General features: G+C 50.8%; 1 protein-coding gene across 3 annotated transcripts in view; it reads left to right on the top strand.

The window, feature by feature from the left end:
- Window positions 1-15,942, top strand: part of BRINP2 (BMP/retinoic acid inducible neural specific 2) — a 61,650-nt gene that overhangs the window by 34,755 nt on the left and 10,953 nt on the right. For all 3 annotated transcript variants that reach the window (XM_045026817.1, XM_045026815.1, XM_045026816.1), the window contains exons 3-4: window positions 12,310-12,500; window positions 14,027-14,223. In XM_045026817.1, coding sequence (XP_044882752.1) covers window positions 12,310-12,500; window positions 14,027-14,223 — 388 coding nt within the window. The remainder of the gene's footprint in view (window positions 1-12,309; window positions 12,501-14,026; window positions 14,224-15,942) is intronic.

Here is a 15,942-nt window from a genome sequence, read left to right as displayed (position 1 = left end):
TTTTGCTGCAACTGCAGCTCTGGGCTGCCACAGGCCGGGGCTGGCCAGAATGGGCACTGGAACCGAGAGCAGGGATCTGGGCTCTCCTGTGCTCTCCATGACCTCCCTGCTCGGCCTAGCCCCACAGCGGAGGAAGCTGCCTGGTTCGAATACAGAGAGGACAAGAGGCGGACCTGAGGGAATAGATTGGGACCAGGAGCCTTGGGAGGAGACTGGGACAAGAGGGGAGGGAAAATGTGACTGATAGTTGGGATGGGGGGGAAGACTGGGAGTGGCTAGGCAAGGAAACTGGAGTGGGAGCCAGGAGAGACTGGAGCTGAGGAAGGAAATGCGGGAGAGACTGGGAACCAGTGGATGTGAGGGAGAACTGAGATCAGATTATGAGCTGGGTCAGGGAGCCACTGGGGACAGGGGAGGTGGGCAGGTTGGCAGGGGCTGACTGGAGGCTAAAGCCAGAGGAGAGAGACAGACTGGAGTAAGAGTTTGGAGAGGTGAACTCGGACTGGCTGGGCAAGAAGACTGGGACTGGGATGAGAGGCCTGAGAGTGGAGACTGGGACTAGTGATGTGGGGCAAACTGAACTGGAATTAGGAGCCAGAAGTGGGGAAGAAACAGGACTGGGACAGGAACAGATTGGAGGGAACGGTGAAGCTTGGGGAGGTGGGGAAACAGATGCCGAAGAGTCTGTGCCCACTAGAGCACACACCCCTCCAGAGCCTGGAATGGAACCCAAGATTCCTGAGCCATGTCATTCCTCCGCTGTCAGCAAAGAGCTGTGAAACCCAATGGCAAGTTGTCCCATCCCCCCCTTCTAGTGCTGGTCCAGAAAAAGGCTAATACTAATACTGCTATCCACCTACTACTACTACAGTTCCTCCATCAGCTCCAGTGGCAGAGATCTATGCGTGGGAGCGAAGGGTTCCAACCCTGCTGATTCCTAGATTCCAAGGCCAGAAAAGAACACTGGATCATCTAGTCTGACCTCCTATGTAACACAGGCCAGAGAACTTCCCCAAAAACTATTTTGAGAGCAGAGCGTTTAGCAAAACACCCAAAGACCTAAAGATTTCCAGTGATGGAGCATCCACCATTACCCCTCAGAAGTTGTTTCAATGCTTAATTACCCTCACTGTTAAAAATACACACATTTCCAGTCTGAATTTGTCTAGCTTCTGCTTCTTGTTATCCCTTTCTCTGCACAACTGAAGAGCCCATTAGCCAATATTTGTTCACCAGGCTGGTACTCATACACTGTGATCAAGTCATCCTTTAACCTTCTCTTTGTTAAGCTAAATAGATAGAACTCTTTGAGTCTGTCACTGTAAGGCATGTTTTCTAATCCTCTAATCATTTTCATGGCTTTTCTCTGAATCCTCTCCGATTTATCAACATCCTTCTTGATTTGTGGACACTAGAACTGGACACAGGATTCCAGCAGTGACCAAATACAGGGGTAAAATAACCTCACTACTCCTAGTTGTGATTCCTGTTTATGCATCCAAAGATTGCATTAGCCCTTTTCGCCACAGCCTTGCACTGGGAGCTCATGTTCAGCTGATTATCCACCATAACCCCCAAATCTTTTTCAGAGTCTCTGCTTCCCAGGGCAGAGTGCCCCATCCTGTAAGTATGGCCTATGTTCTTTGTTCCTAGATGTACACATTTACATTTAGCTGTGTCAGGAGCGGCGCCAGAGTTTCTGGCGCCCTAGGCAGAATTCGGGGGGCAGCATTTTGTGCGTTCCCCACGGGGCGCGTGGGAGCTTCTGGTTCCGCTCCCATCGCGCCACCGAAGAAGGACCCTCCGCCGAAATGCCGCAGGCGACAGCGGCAGTCATTGAGCTGCTCAATTGCCTGCCGCTGTTTTCTGCGGCACATGGCTAGAAGGTCCTTCTTCGGCAGCGCGACGGAGTGGAACCGGAAGCTCCCGTGTGCCCCGTGGGGAGTGCACAAAATGCCGCCCCCCAAATCCTGGCACCCTAGGCAACCAAAGGGTCGCCTAGGGTCGCCTAATGGAAGCGCCAGCCCTGAGCTGTGTCAAAACTCATATTGTTTGCTTCTGCCCTGCTTATGAAGTGATCCAGAGCACTCTGTGTCAGTGACCTGTCCTCTTCATTATTTACCACTCCCCCAATTTTTGGGTCATCTGCAAACGTTATCAGTGATGATTTTGTTTTCTTCCAAGTCATTAATAAAAATGTTGGGGCCAAGAACTGATCCCCAGAGGACCTCACTAGAAACATACCCACTTGATGATGATTCAACGTATATTATATTTGAGATCTATCAGTTAGCCAGTTTTTTATCCATTCAAATTGTGCCATATTTATTTGGTCCCATTCTAGTTTTGTAATCAAAATTTTGTGTGGTATCAAGTCAAATTTCTTACAGAAGTCTAAGTATATTGCATCAACACTATTATCAACTGAATGTGTAATCCCATCAAAAAATATATCCAGATTAGTTTGACAGGATCTGTTTTCCACAAACCCATGTTGATTGGCATTAATTATATTACCCTACTTTAGTTCTTAATTAATTGAGTCTCATATTAGCCGCTCCATTATTTTATGCAGGCGTGATGGTCAGACTGCAATGAATCATATGGGGTCTCAATATGATGCCATGTGACAGAATTTCTGTTTCTTCAGTTTGCTTTTTTAAAAACCCAGGAAATCACACATTAAAAAATGACATAGGTTGCAAAGTCAAGCACTCAAAAGTTAGGAAATTCCAAAATTAAGTTTGGTGTGTAATCTTAATTTGGCACCCTTATGTATATGCATTATGATACCATTGTTAATTACAGGATCACATACAATTTTTTTCCACAAAACCCTTGCCTCATTTGGTATGTGGCATGGATCTGCTCTGGAGACTAATCAGGCTGTGTAGTGAAGGAGGCTGTTGCCTGTAGGACCTTTCCTCATTTGTTGCAGAATTGGGAATGGGTGTAGTGAAGGAGACGGAATTGCAAGAAGAGAAAGAATAATCTCATGGCTAAGGCAGTCAGATGCTGCCCTGGAGAACTGATTTCTATCCCTTCCTCTGCCACAGAGATTGTGTGTGATGCTGGGCAAGTCACCTAAACCCAACTTTTCACAGAGGGCCACTAATTGTGTATTCCTCATTTTCTTGGATGCCCAGATTGAGATCCTGTGATCTGATTTGCAGAAGCACTGAGAATGCACCGCTGCCAATGGGCGCTGCACTTTAAACACATAATGTACTATAAATAATACTAAGTTCTCTAAAAAATTGGGCCCTAGGTATCTATAAAATTAGTGGTTATTTTTTACTTTAATCTCAGTGTGCTCCTAATCTGGAAAATGGAGATAATACTCCCTTATCTCACAGGGGTACTGTGACAATGAATATATATTCGTGAAGCACTCCTGTACTGTATTGACAAGCACCACAGAAAAGTCAACGAGGAAATTAATAATTCTATCTTCAGACAGGGTTGGAATAGTGTGCAGTAAATAAAGCCTAGGGCTACCCATTGAACAATGAGGAGAAAACAAAATATTGGCTAGCTGCTCCTTCAGTAAGCGCTGTCCATCCTGCGCATTGAAGGAGACAGGACTCCAGGGGGGGAAAATAGTATGTGATCACATAATAAAAGGCTGTACCATACAGCATACGCACAAGGGGGCCAAATTAAGGTGACACAGGCCACCTTAATTCTAATATTTCCTAACTTTTGAACACTTGACTTTGCAACCTTAATATTCTTTTAATGGAGGTTTTTGTGGTGTAGTAATTATTTATATGCAACAGTCACAGACCAGGACCCCATTGTTGTGGGCAAGGTATAATACAATGTATTATATTATATGTAGCATTTTACATGCATGTAAATATCACAGGCCCAGGGGCTTTTTTTTAAGTTATCCATTTTTCAGGACAACTCCAAATCCAAACATGTCCAAGTTTTCATTTTCCCCTTTATTTCACTCTTTTTCTCTCCCCCTTTTTAGTGGCAAAATGGAAAAGAGAGAGAAAGAGGGCAAAACACAGAAAACAAACCACCCCCAGTTCCCAAAAACTGGAGAAAAAAGTGAAAAATTTTGAAACCAAAATAATTTTTAATACAGATTTTCACAAAATATTCCAAAGAAATGAAAACCCTTTAGAAACTGTCAGAAGAAAAATTGTTTAGAAAATTTTGAAAACATTCGTGAAAAAAATCTTTCCCTTTTTTCAACCAGCTCTTGCACTAGCCATGAATGAACAGAACAGCCTGGGGAAGTATTAATTGAAGGTCATCGCTAGCTGGGGAGGCATGTACTGGAAACAGTGACAATTCCAGTTAGAGGGTGGTGATGACACCAGTTGGTTTTGCGGATTAATAACACCCTAGCCTTTAACCTCGGGAGGCTGTTCAGATAGGCATTGATGGGCTTTGTTCTCCCCTTTTGCTCACTGTTCTCTTCCTTCTCCCACCCACAATTAGATGCATCTGATGTTTCTAGCCAGCAGAAAACTTAGGACTGGAATAGCAAGGGTCATGATGGAAGCACTTTGGCAGAGCTGCATGCGTGGGAATCTTGCACATTGCTTGCCTAACACACTGCCTTCCTCTAATCAGTGCTGTCAGATTCTCACTTTAATGAGCATCAGAATGCACCTAATTGTCTCTAAAAGACTATATGGGGATTTTTCTGTACAAAACCCTTACAGCCAGGGAGGTGGTTTTTGAAAGGCAGAGAAAAGCAGAGATTCTAGTACAAGGCCCTTTTTGACAACAAACAAAGCAGCTACTGCTAGTGCTGTGATCAGCTTGTTGTTATGAATCCTGGTGCCTTCAGGGGATTGATTTTCACCACCACCACCCTGGCCTCCATGCTGCTGCTGTGGGACCCAGAGGTCTCTGGAGAAAATGCTGGTGACGAAGGTGAGACAGGAAGAAAGAACCCCACATGGATTAAGGCAACCGTTGTCTCTCAGCTCCTCCGAGGCATGTAATCAGCTAGCAACCCTTTGGATTTGTTTTGATAGCACAACAGCTAAACTCAGGGTAAGCTAATCCACCTCCGCCTGACAGAGCCTTCTGCACTTGGATCTAAAGAGCCTCTCTGAGAAGGACCTGCATGGCATTGGGGATTCGCGCTGTTGTTTTCCAGATGGAGCCCAGCGTTCAGATTTGCTGTTGGTCCCCTGTGAATCAAGTGTGGGGGGAGGCTTGTGGGGCACATGCTAAGCCAGCACATGGCCCCGAACTGGAATAGGAGGGAGTGCTGATTAAGTCACACTGGGGAGCTGGAAGAGCAGGCACTGCTAAAGGTCAGGACTGAGGTGGCTTGTGGGAGTGGGACAATGCTCGGGTTGGCACAGCCAGAGGTGGGGCAGGTCAGGGTGTCGGTGCTTTGGCAGAGTGTGGGCACAGGAAGAGCCAGGGACCTGCTGTGGGACAGGACCTAGGGACGTTGATGTATGGGGGCCCAGCACTGGAATGTGGGGGGGGGGCTTTGCTGATGAGGCCGGGACTCTGACCATAGGGTATAGCAGGTTTGTCAGAATAAAACATCTCCCCCTCCTAAGCCCTCACACATGCTGACATAGGAGCAAGACCTCAAGGCCAAAACTCAGCCCTTCTGACAGGTGCCCAGTCCATACCAGTAACCATCCAACAAAGGCTAAGGCCTAGTCCACAGCCCCTGATGGCAGGAGCGTCTGCCCCTCTGACCCATCAGCCAGAGCAAAGGAGGCTTTGTCTGTGGTGAGGAAATGGGGCCAAGAGGTTTCTTCCCCCCGCAGGTCAAAAGCAGAGGGACGCGATTCCAGAGAGACACGTACCCCAGGCAAGGGACATGAGGCTTCTGCCGAGACGTGGGCCCCATGCCTGTGGCTGGAAGAGGACGGATCTCAGACATAGTCAGAAGCAGGGGAGAGTGGGATAAATGGGGCCTAATGCCAAACACCAGCCCCTGCTCTTTCTCCCAGCTCCCCATACGCAGACCCTTTGGTCTTCTTCCTTCAGCCCCTGGACAGACCTTCCTGGCCAGGGGTGATCTTCCTCTCCCACCCTCCCCTTCCTCGCTCCCCAACACATCACCCCCTGCATAGACTTCACCCCTCTCACTGACTCACTGTTCAGCTGGGCCCCTCAGAGGAGCTGGGCCCACAGCCCAAAGGTGGTGATGGGAAGGAACAAGTGACCGAAATGAACAAAAAGCGCCAAACCTGAGCCTCCATTCTCCCTCTGGAATAGCCTCTGGGGCAGGAGCAGCCCTAGGCTGTCGGTGGTGGTAATTCCTGGGCCAGGCCGATTGTGAAGAGCGCAGGCACGCTTGGTTGCTCAGGGCTTTGCAGTCTCACAGCTGCAACTCCAAGCGCTTGTCTGCTCTCCGACATGGCTGTTGCGCTGCCCATTTAACCTAATAAAAACCCACACGGGGTGCCATCACTGGAGCGATGGCAGATACTCCGGCTGGCTGCTCACCCCAGCCTCCCCTCCATCTCTCCCAATCACCCTTAATTAAACCGGCTGAAAGCCACAGCCTGATTTTAATTAGAGCAAAATTGCAAAGATTAGACTGAAATTGGCCAATCATTGTTTACAGGGCCATTGTTTGGGAAAACAGCGGGCTGGTAAATTGCCTCTATGCCGGGCTTGCAGCGAGTGCAGACGGTGCCAGGGATGTGGGAGTCCTGCTAAACGGGGCTTGGCACGTACCATATGGCACATTTTGCAGGCTGCAGATGTTGAGATGTTACTTACCAAATTACCCAATGCCAGCACATGCTGCCAACCTCCTTCCCCCGGTGGTGCCCCTCAATACAGAGAGGGGGCCCAATGCTTGGCAAAGTGTGGGTATAAACCCCTGTGCACTAGCAGGGCTTTTGACAGGGTAACGGCTGAGAAGGAAGGATGATCTAGGGCAGGGGTAGGCAACCTATGGCACGTGTGCCGAAGGTGGCACATGAGCTGATTTTCAGTGGCATTCACATTGCCTGGGTCCTGGCCACCAGTCCGGGGGGCTCTGCATTTTAACTTAATTTTAAATGAAGCTTTTTAAACATTTTAAAAACCTTATTTACTTTACATACAACAATAGTTTAGTTATATATTATAGACTTATAGCAAGAGACCTTCTAAAAATGTTAAAATGTATTACTGGCATGCGAAACCTTAAATTAGAGTGAATAAATGAAGACTTGGCACACCACTTCTGAAAGGTTGCCGACCTCTGATCTAGAAGATAGGGCACTGAACTGGGATCCAGGAGATCTGGAGTCAATGCCTAGCTCAGCCATAGACTGCCTGCTTGACTTTGGGCAAGTTACGTGGTGTTTCTCAGTGCTTCAGTTCTTCCTTTGTAAAACAGGGATAATACATCCCTTCCTGCCAGAGGTGCTGGAAGGGTAAAGGAGGGTGCTATGTACCAAGAGAGGTTCTGAGTTCGAATTCCATTGTTTACACTCTAGTTTCCTTTCCTGTCCCCCTCCATTCCCAGAATTCCCACCTCCAGGAGGTGGCATAGCTGAGCATACTCCCACACTGTGTGGGAAAGCATCAGATCGGGCCTTCCCTTCCACCCCATTCCTGCAACAGCCCTGTCTGGGGATAGCAGCAGCCTCACACTGCTTGGAGAGCCCTGGGCAGTGGGGCCGTGTACACCTATGAAGAGTATTCCTGAGGACCCCTGCTGGCTCGTGCCCTACTCCCACTCATAAGCAGACCCAGACAGATCAGTGGGAGTTTTGCCTGTAGTTTCAATAGGAGCAGCATCAGGCACTGATTTTATAGCTGTTTCTGTTAGAGATATCACTGTATTTACAGGGTAATGACATTTTAAACCTCAGACCCCTTAGCTCAGGTATGCCCAAAGAACGGCCATGTTCTATAGGCCATTGTTCAGTATCTTAGACGTGGAGGGGCAGAGTGCCAGGGAAAATTATTTTAACAGGCCAGATCCCCAGCCTTCCGAATCCTTTTTATTTACTCAGTCTCCATGTACAATTATATTTACATGTAAGTATATTAGCATACCCGGGACTGAGTCTCCTCTCACCTACAGCTCTGTAAATCAGGACAATGAAGTCAATGATATAAACCAGAGAAAAATCAGGCCCAGGATGTTGCATGTGGTATAGGATCTGTTCCATAGCAATTATAAATAGTTCAGACCATTTATGATTAATTTATTACTATTACACATAGCATTAATTTATACTGGCTTGCTATTATAACTAATGGCTCTGGGATTACCTATGTTTGTTTATAACTTTAATTTTTAACTAATATAATTAGCAAGCAGTGTGGTCTAGTCGGTAGACCTGGGTTCTATTCCCTGGCTGTGCCATTGACCTGCTGAGAGCCTTTGGGCAAAACACTTCATCTATTTCCCCTCCCACTCCTTGTCTATTTAGACTGCAAGATCTAAGGTGCAGGCACTCTCTCGCCATGTGTGTACAGTGCATAGCACACTGGGGCCCTGATCTCATGCTACCATAATACTGAGGCTCATGTGCCTTTCTTTGGGGCTAATACAAAACCATCTGGAGTCTTTTTCAGCGGGCTTTGGCTCAGGCTCTCTGAAACCATCTGCAGGGTGGAAACTGCACGAGCAGGGCCAGCTCCAGGGTTTTTGCTGCTCCAAAGAGCAAAAAAAAAAAAAAAAAGCTGCGATTGTGATCTGCAGGAGCCCCACCGCGCCACTTCAGTCTTTGGCAGCAATTCGGCAGCGGGTCCTTTGCTCCAAGAGGGACCGAGGGACCCGCCGCCAAATTCCCGTCGAAGAGCCAGACGTGCCGCCCCTTCCCTGTGGCCGCCCCAGGCACCTGCTTGCTGGGCTGGTGTCTGGAGCCAGCCGTGTGCACGAGGAGAACACTGTGATCAGCTACTAGTTTGTCTGTGGGTGGAATCCATCAGCTAGCAGTCCACACCTGTCTATCACCAGCAAGGCAAGGGGGAAGCAAGCAGCCCAGCTGTGTGCATGCATTTTTCATTTCTGAACTTTGGCAAATGTTCCTGCAGATTAGATGCAGCCTTCTGGTAAGGTGTCAGTGGACCAAGCCTGAAGTTTTGGCATCTCTTACTTAGCTCTGAGTACCAGTCTCTATATCTAACCTTGGAAACATTTCCAGGGCCCTGCCCACCAGGAATAGCTGATACACACAGCTGCATAGCAGAGCAAAGGTTTCAGCCGCAGAATTCCCAGATGGGATCACTGTGCTGTCAGCTGAGTCCACATAGCACTTTTAGCCTGGCCACACTACCTACAAACTTGTTGCACCATTGGCTGGTGCTGGTAGTAAGCATTCTCACATGCAGCCACCCATCAACCCTTTGAGACTGGGGATATGTCCCCCTAAGCATTCACTAGGCTGCGGTGTGAGGAAATACCTGTGATGGCCTATGGGTTAATCTGTTTAGATCAAAGGGTGGTAAATGCTTCCTGCAAATCATCATCTGCTACATGCAGATCACATAGGGTATTATGACAGCAGGACAATTCCCCAGAGAAAACACTACTCAAAGGGGCTCTCCCACCCAGGCTGTGGTGGCTACCTAGCTGGAAGTCAATGGTTGCTTCCAGTACAGATTGGCCTTTTTACCAATGGATTCGCTGGTTCGAATTTGGCTCACATGTGAAATGAGTTTGGATGCCTCAGCAGCAGGGGATGGGTAGATTCATAAACTGGAAAGCCAGAAGGGATCATTGTGATCTTGCCCAACCATCTGCATCACCCAGGCTAGTGAACATCACCCAGTGATCCCCACTTCGGGTCTGTAGATGGGGCAACTCATCCCTGCGGCGCCTCCTGCTGGTGTCTTCCGGGAATCAGCTCAATTTCCAGCCCAGAGCACCCGCTGCAGGCCAGTGATCCACCTGTCCTCTGGCCCCAAGTACCTCCCTGGACCCCGGTGCCCTTTTAACTGGGGTGCTGCCCCCGGGTAGTACCCCACCAATCTGGGTCTCCCCTCCCCAGGGAACCTCCAACCCAGTATCCCCACTTTGCCTCCGTTTTGGCTACTGCCCAGTCTCCATCTAGCCCCCCTGCCCTGGGGCAGACTGCAGTATCAGCCACTCATCACAGGCAAAGGGGCTTGGACCTGCTGCCTTTGCCTACCCCTGGGCTGCCCCCTGCAGCCCCCAGTACCTCTTGGCCTTATGCTAGGCTACAGCCTGGGACTTTCCAGGCAGGAGCTCCCCAGCTCCTCTTCTTTTCCCCAGCCCTGCTTCACCCAGATACCCTGTGTCTAGCTTCTAAACAACCAGACCCTTCTCCCTCTACAGGCAGAAGGAGACTGAGTGGGCTCCTGGCTCACAGCCTTTTATAGGGGCCAGCTGTGGCCTGATTGGGGTGTGGCCCAGCTGCAGCCACTTCCCCAATCAGCCCAGCTTTTAGAGCTGCAGCTTTCAAGCCCTGCCAGGTCACTTTTTAAACCCCTCAGGGCAGGAGCGGGTAACCAACCCGCTACAGGGTCCTTAACGTGTGGTGGAACTAGTGCATATCCTATAGGAGGCCATCCATGCAGTCTCATGCTAAAGCTGCAGAGTGATGTAGCATCCCTTGGGAAGCTTTACCTGTGGTTCATCATCATCATCATCACTGTGCCTTACTCCCAGGCTGATTTTGTTTCATTTCAACTTCTTGCCTTGGTCTTTGGAATAGCAGCTGTGCGTTCAGCCTCCATCCATTGTCTCTCACTCCCACCTCCTTTGAAGTGAGCTGGAATTGTTTCCATTCCAGTCTCTCCTCTCGGCTGCCAGAGCAGAGTTATTGATCATATGAGGGGTGCGTTGGAGGGAGCTAGACCTGTTAGATATAGTCTGTTACCGCCAGTTATGAGAGACTCTGGCTAAATCCCTAATCTATTCAGTTCTCTGTGGGCGTACTTAACCAGCTGATATTGCAATATCCCTAGCCCAGTTCCCTCCAAATGAGATGTTTCCAGCACACATGTGGGACTTGTCGTATATACATGGATTTGTATTGTGCTGCATGCCGGCGGGGGCTCATGTACTCCACAACAAAGGCAGCCAGCACGCCTGCAGGACAGAGAATAGAGGGAGCCGGGCTTTGCCTGGCTCCACGTACGAAGGGAAAGCAACTGAGATGATGTGAGGTGGTAGCTGAAGGAGAGGGAGGCTGGCCTTCTGGTTACAGCCCTGGGCTGGAATGCAGAAGATTTGGGTCCAATTCCCTGCTCTACCACTGACTCCCTTTGTGACCCTGGGTTCTCTGCCTCAGTTCCCCATCTGTAGAGCATGTAACAGGGTGGCACCCCACCTCTGAGAAGCACCCTCTGGCCAAGTGCGTCTGCACCTCTGTCAGTCTGTGGTGATTCCTCCAGCTAAGTCTCACACCGTGTATATGGAACACAACTCAGAGCCCTTCTGGGGCAGCAGTGCAACAAAATCTTTCAGCGCTCCTGGCCCTGATAGGGAGCCGTGCCCGCAGGGCCTCCTCCATGGAGGCTCTTCTCCTACTCTGGTCTGTTCTGGCCCCTGCTGGGCCTCTTAACAGTTCAGATCCCCTTCTGGGGTTTATCACTGTACAAATGTAGGTCACTTCCCCCGTGGCCTATGGGGGGAACTCGGGCCTGCCCACTACTCCGGGTCCCCACCCAGGGACCCTAAGAATCACAGCCACATGCCACCATGTCCTTTTAGTAACCACTTTCAGTTCCGGGGGCCACTTCCCTGCAGCCCCAGCCTTCACCAAAGCTTCAGCCTACCTCAGGACTCTTTTGTGTTCAGGCCCGACAGCCAGCCAGCAGCTCTTTCTTGCTTCCCCCAGTTCCTGCCCACACTGAACTGTCCGTGGTGCTGCAGTTCCCTTTGGCCAGCCAGGAGCACCACCTGCACTCCCCTGGCTGTAAGCCGCAACTGAGTTGGGGCTGCATTGCAGCTCCTTTTATACTAGCTTGCAACCCTGTGAATGGCTAGCCCCTTACAGCCTTCTTGACTGGCTATATCCCATACAGCCTCTCTGTGCAGCTTGGAGGACTCCTCTACTGTACTTTCCTGGGACGAGTATGGGAGGACCCTAGTCCTGCCTGTCACAAGTGGGGATGAGAATCCTGTCTGGTCTATTAGAGCGTGAGCTCTTGTGGGCAGAGCCTGTCTCACTAGGTGTCCATTACAGCGCCTAGCACAATGGGCCCTGATCTTGCTTGGGTCTCCTTGGATCTACCTTCACCCACCCCTAATGGAAGGCGGTACAATGACCAGTACATACTACAGCCTTTGTGACTGCGATGGGGGTTTATGTTCTCTCCCATTTGCCCATCCTCCCATCCCTCTCACCTGGATACTGGAGTTCATGACTGCTTTTCCTTGGCTTCTTTCTCCAGAGAGTTTGCCCGCTGGAAGGTGAATAACTTAGCCTTGGAAAGGAAAGATTTCTTCAGCTTGCCACTGCCCTTGGCCCCCGAATTCATCCGGAACATCCGCCTCCTGGGACGAAGGCCCAGCCTGCAACAGATTACAGAAAACCTGATTAAAAAATACGGCACGCATTTCCTGCTCTCCGCCACTCTGGGAGGTAAGTGCCTCCTGTGCCAAAGTTATGCTCCTGGGGCCAGATCCTCAGCTGGTGCAAATTGGCATTGATGTCAGTGACGCTAACTCCATTTCCACCAGCTGAGGATCTGGCCCATGCAAAATGGCCTTTACCTTTCCTGCCTTACTTATGTAGCAGCATCGAGATGTGAGCATGGTTTGCCCAGTTCTGGGGACAGTGCTTGCTCATGGAACCGCTGTTGCTGGCTCAGCAGCGGAAGTGATGACCAGCCAAGATCTTCCAAAGTGACTAGTGATTTTGGGGTCCCAACCCAAGAACCCTGAAAAGAGACTCTTTTTCGGAGGGCGGATGTGCTGCACTTCCTGAGAATCAGGCTCCTTTCCGGCATCTCAAGTTGGGTCCCTCAAACCACTAGTCACTTTGGAAAAATCTTGGCCGCTGTTGCTGCGTTGGGGCCCATAAAAACAGCAACTAGTGTTTGGCAAGGAGAGCAGCAGAGAGAGGGGGTGGGTTTTAAAAGAGATGCCTGGATGTTTTCGATGTCTGGGAGCAGCTTTGAGCAACGGGGCACAAGCAGCAGCAGAACAAGCCCTAAATACGAGGGCTCCAATAAGCATGGGGTCTCTTTACTGAGTGACCATGGGGCTGGGAGCACACAGACATTTCCACATAGCCGAGGCTAACACCTGCAGAGGGCCAGGCAAGGCACGCTCCATCTCCGAATGGAGCAGGAGAGTCTCCTATGACTCAACCGCAGTCCTCTGGCCAAGCGTCACTGGGCCCCCCAAAGGAATGCCCCGATGCTCCCCAAGCCTCAAGCACTGGGTTGCTTGGCATTGGGGGCAAGGCCTGGAGCATGGCTCAGGGCTCTGATGGGGATGTGAGAGGCGCAGGAGAGATGGAGGGAAGAAGTGGAATGGGTTGTATTTGTGTGCTAGCCTCTCGTGTTCTGTCCTGCAAATGGGCCACTGTGTGAGGGCCAAGGCAGTAAAAGATAAGACGCAATGGCCCTTTAATAAGAGAGGCTGGTTCTATAAATCCACGCACAGGGACGTGTCTCCAGGCAGAGGAAGGGCCGATGTAATGGAGAGATGGCCTCCAGTGGTGCCCTCCTGCCTACCCGGCAGAACCAGTTGGGATTCCTGGAGGTCTCCGCATGATTGAGCCTCCTAGTTGGGCACTGGCGAGCTGGCCAGGGAGTGGCAATGTCTCCGAGCCGGCTCAGGATGGCCACTGAGCAGCAAGGGGCTGTGACGCTGCTTGGGCGATCCGGGACTCAGTCTCGAGGGTCTGATTAGAGTGGCTGGAAATCAGAGGGGCTGCAGGCTGACGTCCCCCACTGAGCCAACTCGCACGCCTGTGAGAGGCCTTGTGGGGCAGACCTACCCAGCAGCCCATCCTTCGGGCTTGTATTGCTGTGAGGGATGGCCAGCCCATAGGGGTGGCAAGGAGGCAGGCTCTGGCTCGGTTCCTGCCCATCGACGACTGACGGTGAAGCGGAGTTGAGCATCCTTGGAGCACACTGACCGGCTCACGTGCCTGTGCAGGAGAAGAGTCCCTGACCATTTTCGTGGACAAGCGCAAGCTGAGCCGGAAGGCGGAAGCGGTCGGGACGGGAGGGGGCGGGAACAGCTCCACTGTCTCCCTGGAGACTCTGCACCAGCTGGCTGCCTCCTACTTCATTGACCGGGAAAGCACGCTGCGCAGGCTCCACCACATCCAAATAGCCACAGCCGCCATCAAGGTAATACCACCGCTGAGCACGGAGCAGGAGGCCCCAGAATGGTGGGGGTGGGGGTGACAGCAAGGGGGACCCTGCCTATCCAGATGGGGATGGGGGCTTAGCATCTCTGGCATTAGTTTTCCAAAGTAAAGCAAAAGTGAAAGGGGTACAGAGCTCATTCCAGGAGGGATGGGCTTGCAAGTACTTACTCTGCGTATTACAGTAGCCGCTAGACACAACAGATGCTGCACAAACACATTGGAAGGAACCACGTCTGTCCCTACGAACTTACAATCAAAGTACACAAGGCAGATAAAGGGTGAGAGGGGAAACTGAGGCACGGGGCGGGACGTGACATGCGCACGGTCACCCAGCTGGTCAATGACAGAGCCAGGAAGAGATCTCATGTCTCCAGACTTCCACTGCACTGCCCTAGGCACTGAGCCATTGTCACAGGGTGGCCCCTCCTCACATGCCCCTCCTGTGGTAGGCTGTGACATGATATCTGCTCCTGCCTCAGTTTCCCCTCGGTCCAGCCATAAAGAGAGACAGTCTGTCTCGTTGTCCAATTCAGAGACTCACCTCTAGGCATAACTTAGTCATGTACACATACAATAGTGCATAAAACTCTCATGGTAAAACAGTTCTCCCAGTTCCCACAGCAACACTCATCTAGATACCGGGATTTCTCCAGTCCCCTCTCTGAGGACAACGCTTCCAGGTCACCCACCTGTGAGTCCCCCAGCACTCCTTTCTGACCTTGTTCCTGGTCCTCTCTCTCCCAGCCAGCCACCTGAGAGCCACCAGTCCCCTGACTCTTCTCCCTGAACACAGCTCAGCCCTTTTCAGCCTCTCGGCACTGGCTCTCTAGCTCAGGAAGGGCAGCAGGCTAACCCCTCCACTGGCCTCCTAGCATTTCCTCCCTATTCCCAGGGAAGACCCACATCATTTTCTCCTCTCTGCAACTTCCCTGTCTCTCCCAGGCAGCTCTCACCTGCTACTGCCTGATGCTCTCTTTATAAGGGTCCAGCTGCTTTATTTTAATCCCCGTTGGGCAGCTGCTAATCAGTCACAGGTGCACTGGACTCTCTTCCCTCTCATAGGGCACAGTCATGCTGTGACAGCCGCTCCCTCACAAGGCATTGCCCTCTGGCTGAGAGAACTTGGGTTTGGTGGCTGCTTCTGCTACAGAACGTGTGTGACTTCGAGCAAGTTGCTTCTGTTCCCCTCTGTGATGCAGGGCCAGTAACACGCTTCCTCGGTCTGGCCTGTAAGGGGTTGTCCAGGCCTGTCTCTTGCTCTGTGTTTGTACAGCACCTGGCACAATATACATAAATAATAATCAAATATCTGGGCAGGGGAGCCTTCACCAGACCCTCCAAACGACGTGTCTTGTTCTGACCATCTCTACCCCTTAGCAAGCTGATGTCTTGCTTTCACCTTGTTCCCTATGTTGCGGTCCATACTGGCTCCTGTGGCTTAGCCCCTGGGTATCTTATATGGCTGAGAACAATCCATCAGGAAATAAAACACCAGCCTTTCATTGTAAGAGCCAGCAATGAAATCCACCACTCGGTATCCCACCCGTCTGTTCCAAATGCCTACCATTAAACTGCCCCACCAGGCGGCCGTTCGCGGCACAGACCAACACAGCATTCTTATGCTGCGGTCTGCAGCCGGTGTTCTGTCACCAGAGTGGGGGGCTCAGGGAAACGGCTGGTGTCCGGACTCACAGGGCGA

This window comes from Mauremys mutica, chromosome 8 (genome assembly GCF_020497125.1).
Source record: "Mauremys mutica isolate MM-2020 ecotype Southern chromosome 8, ASM2049712v1, whole genome shotgun sequence".
NCBI classification, from domain to species: Eukaryota; Metazoa; Chordata; order Testudines; family Geoemydidae; genus Mauremys; species Mauremys mutica.
This window is presented reverse-complemented; position numbering and strand designations above follow the sequence as displayed.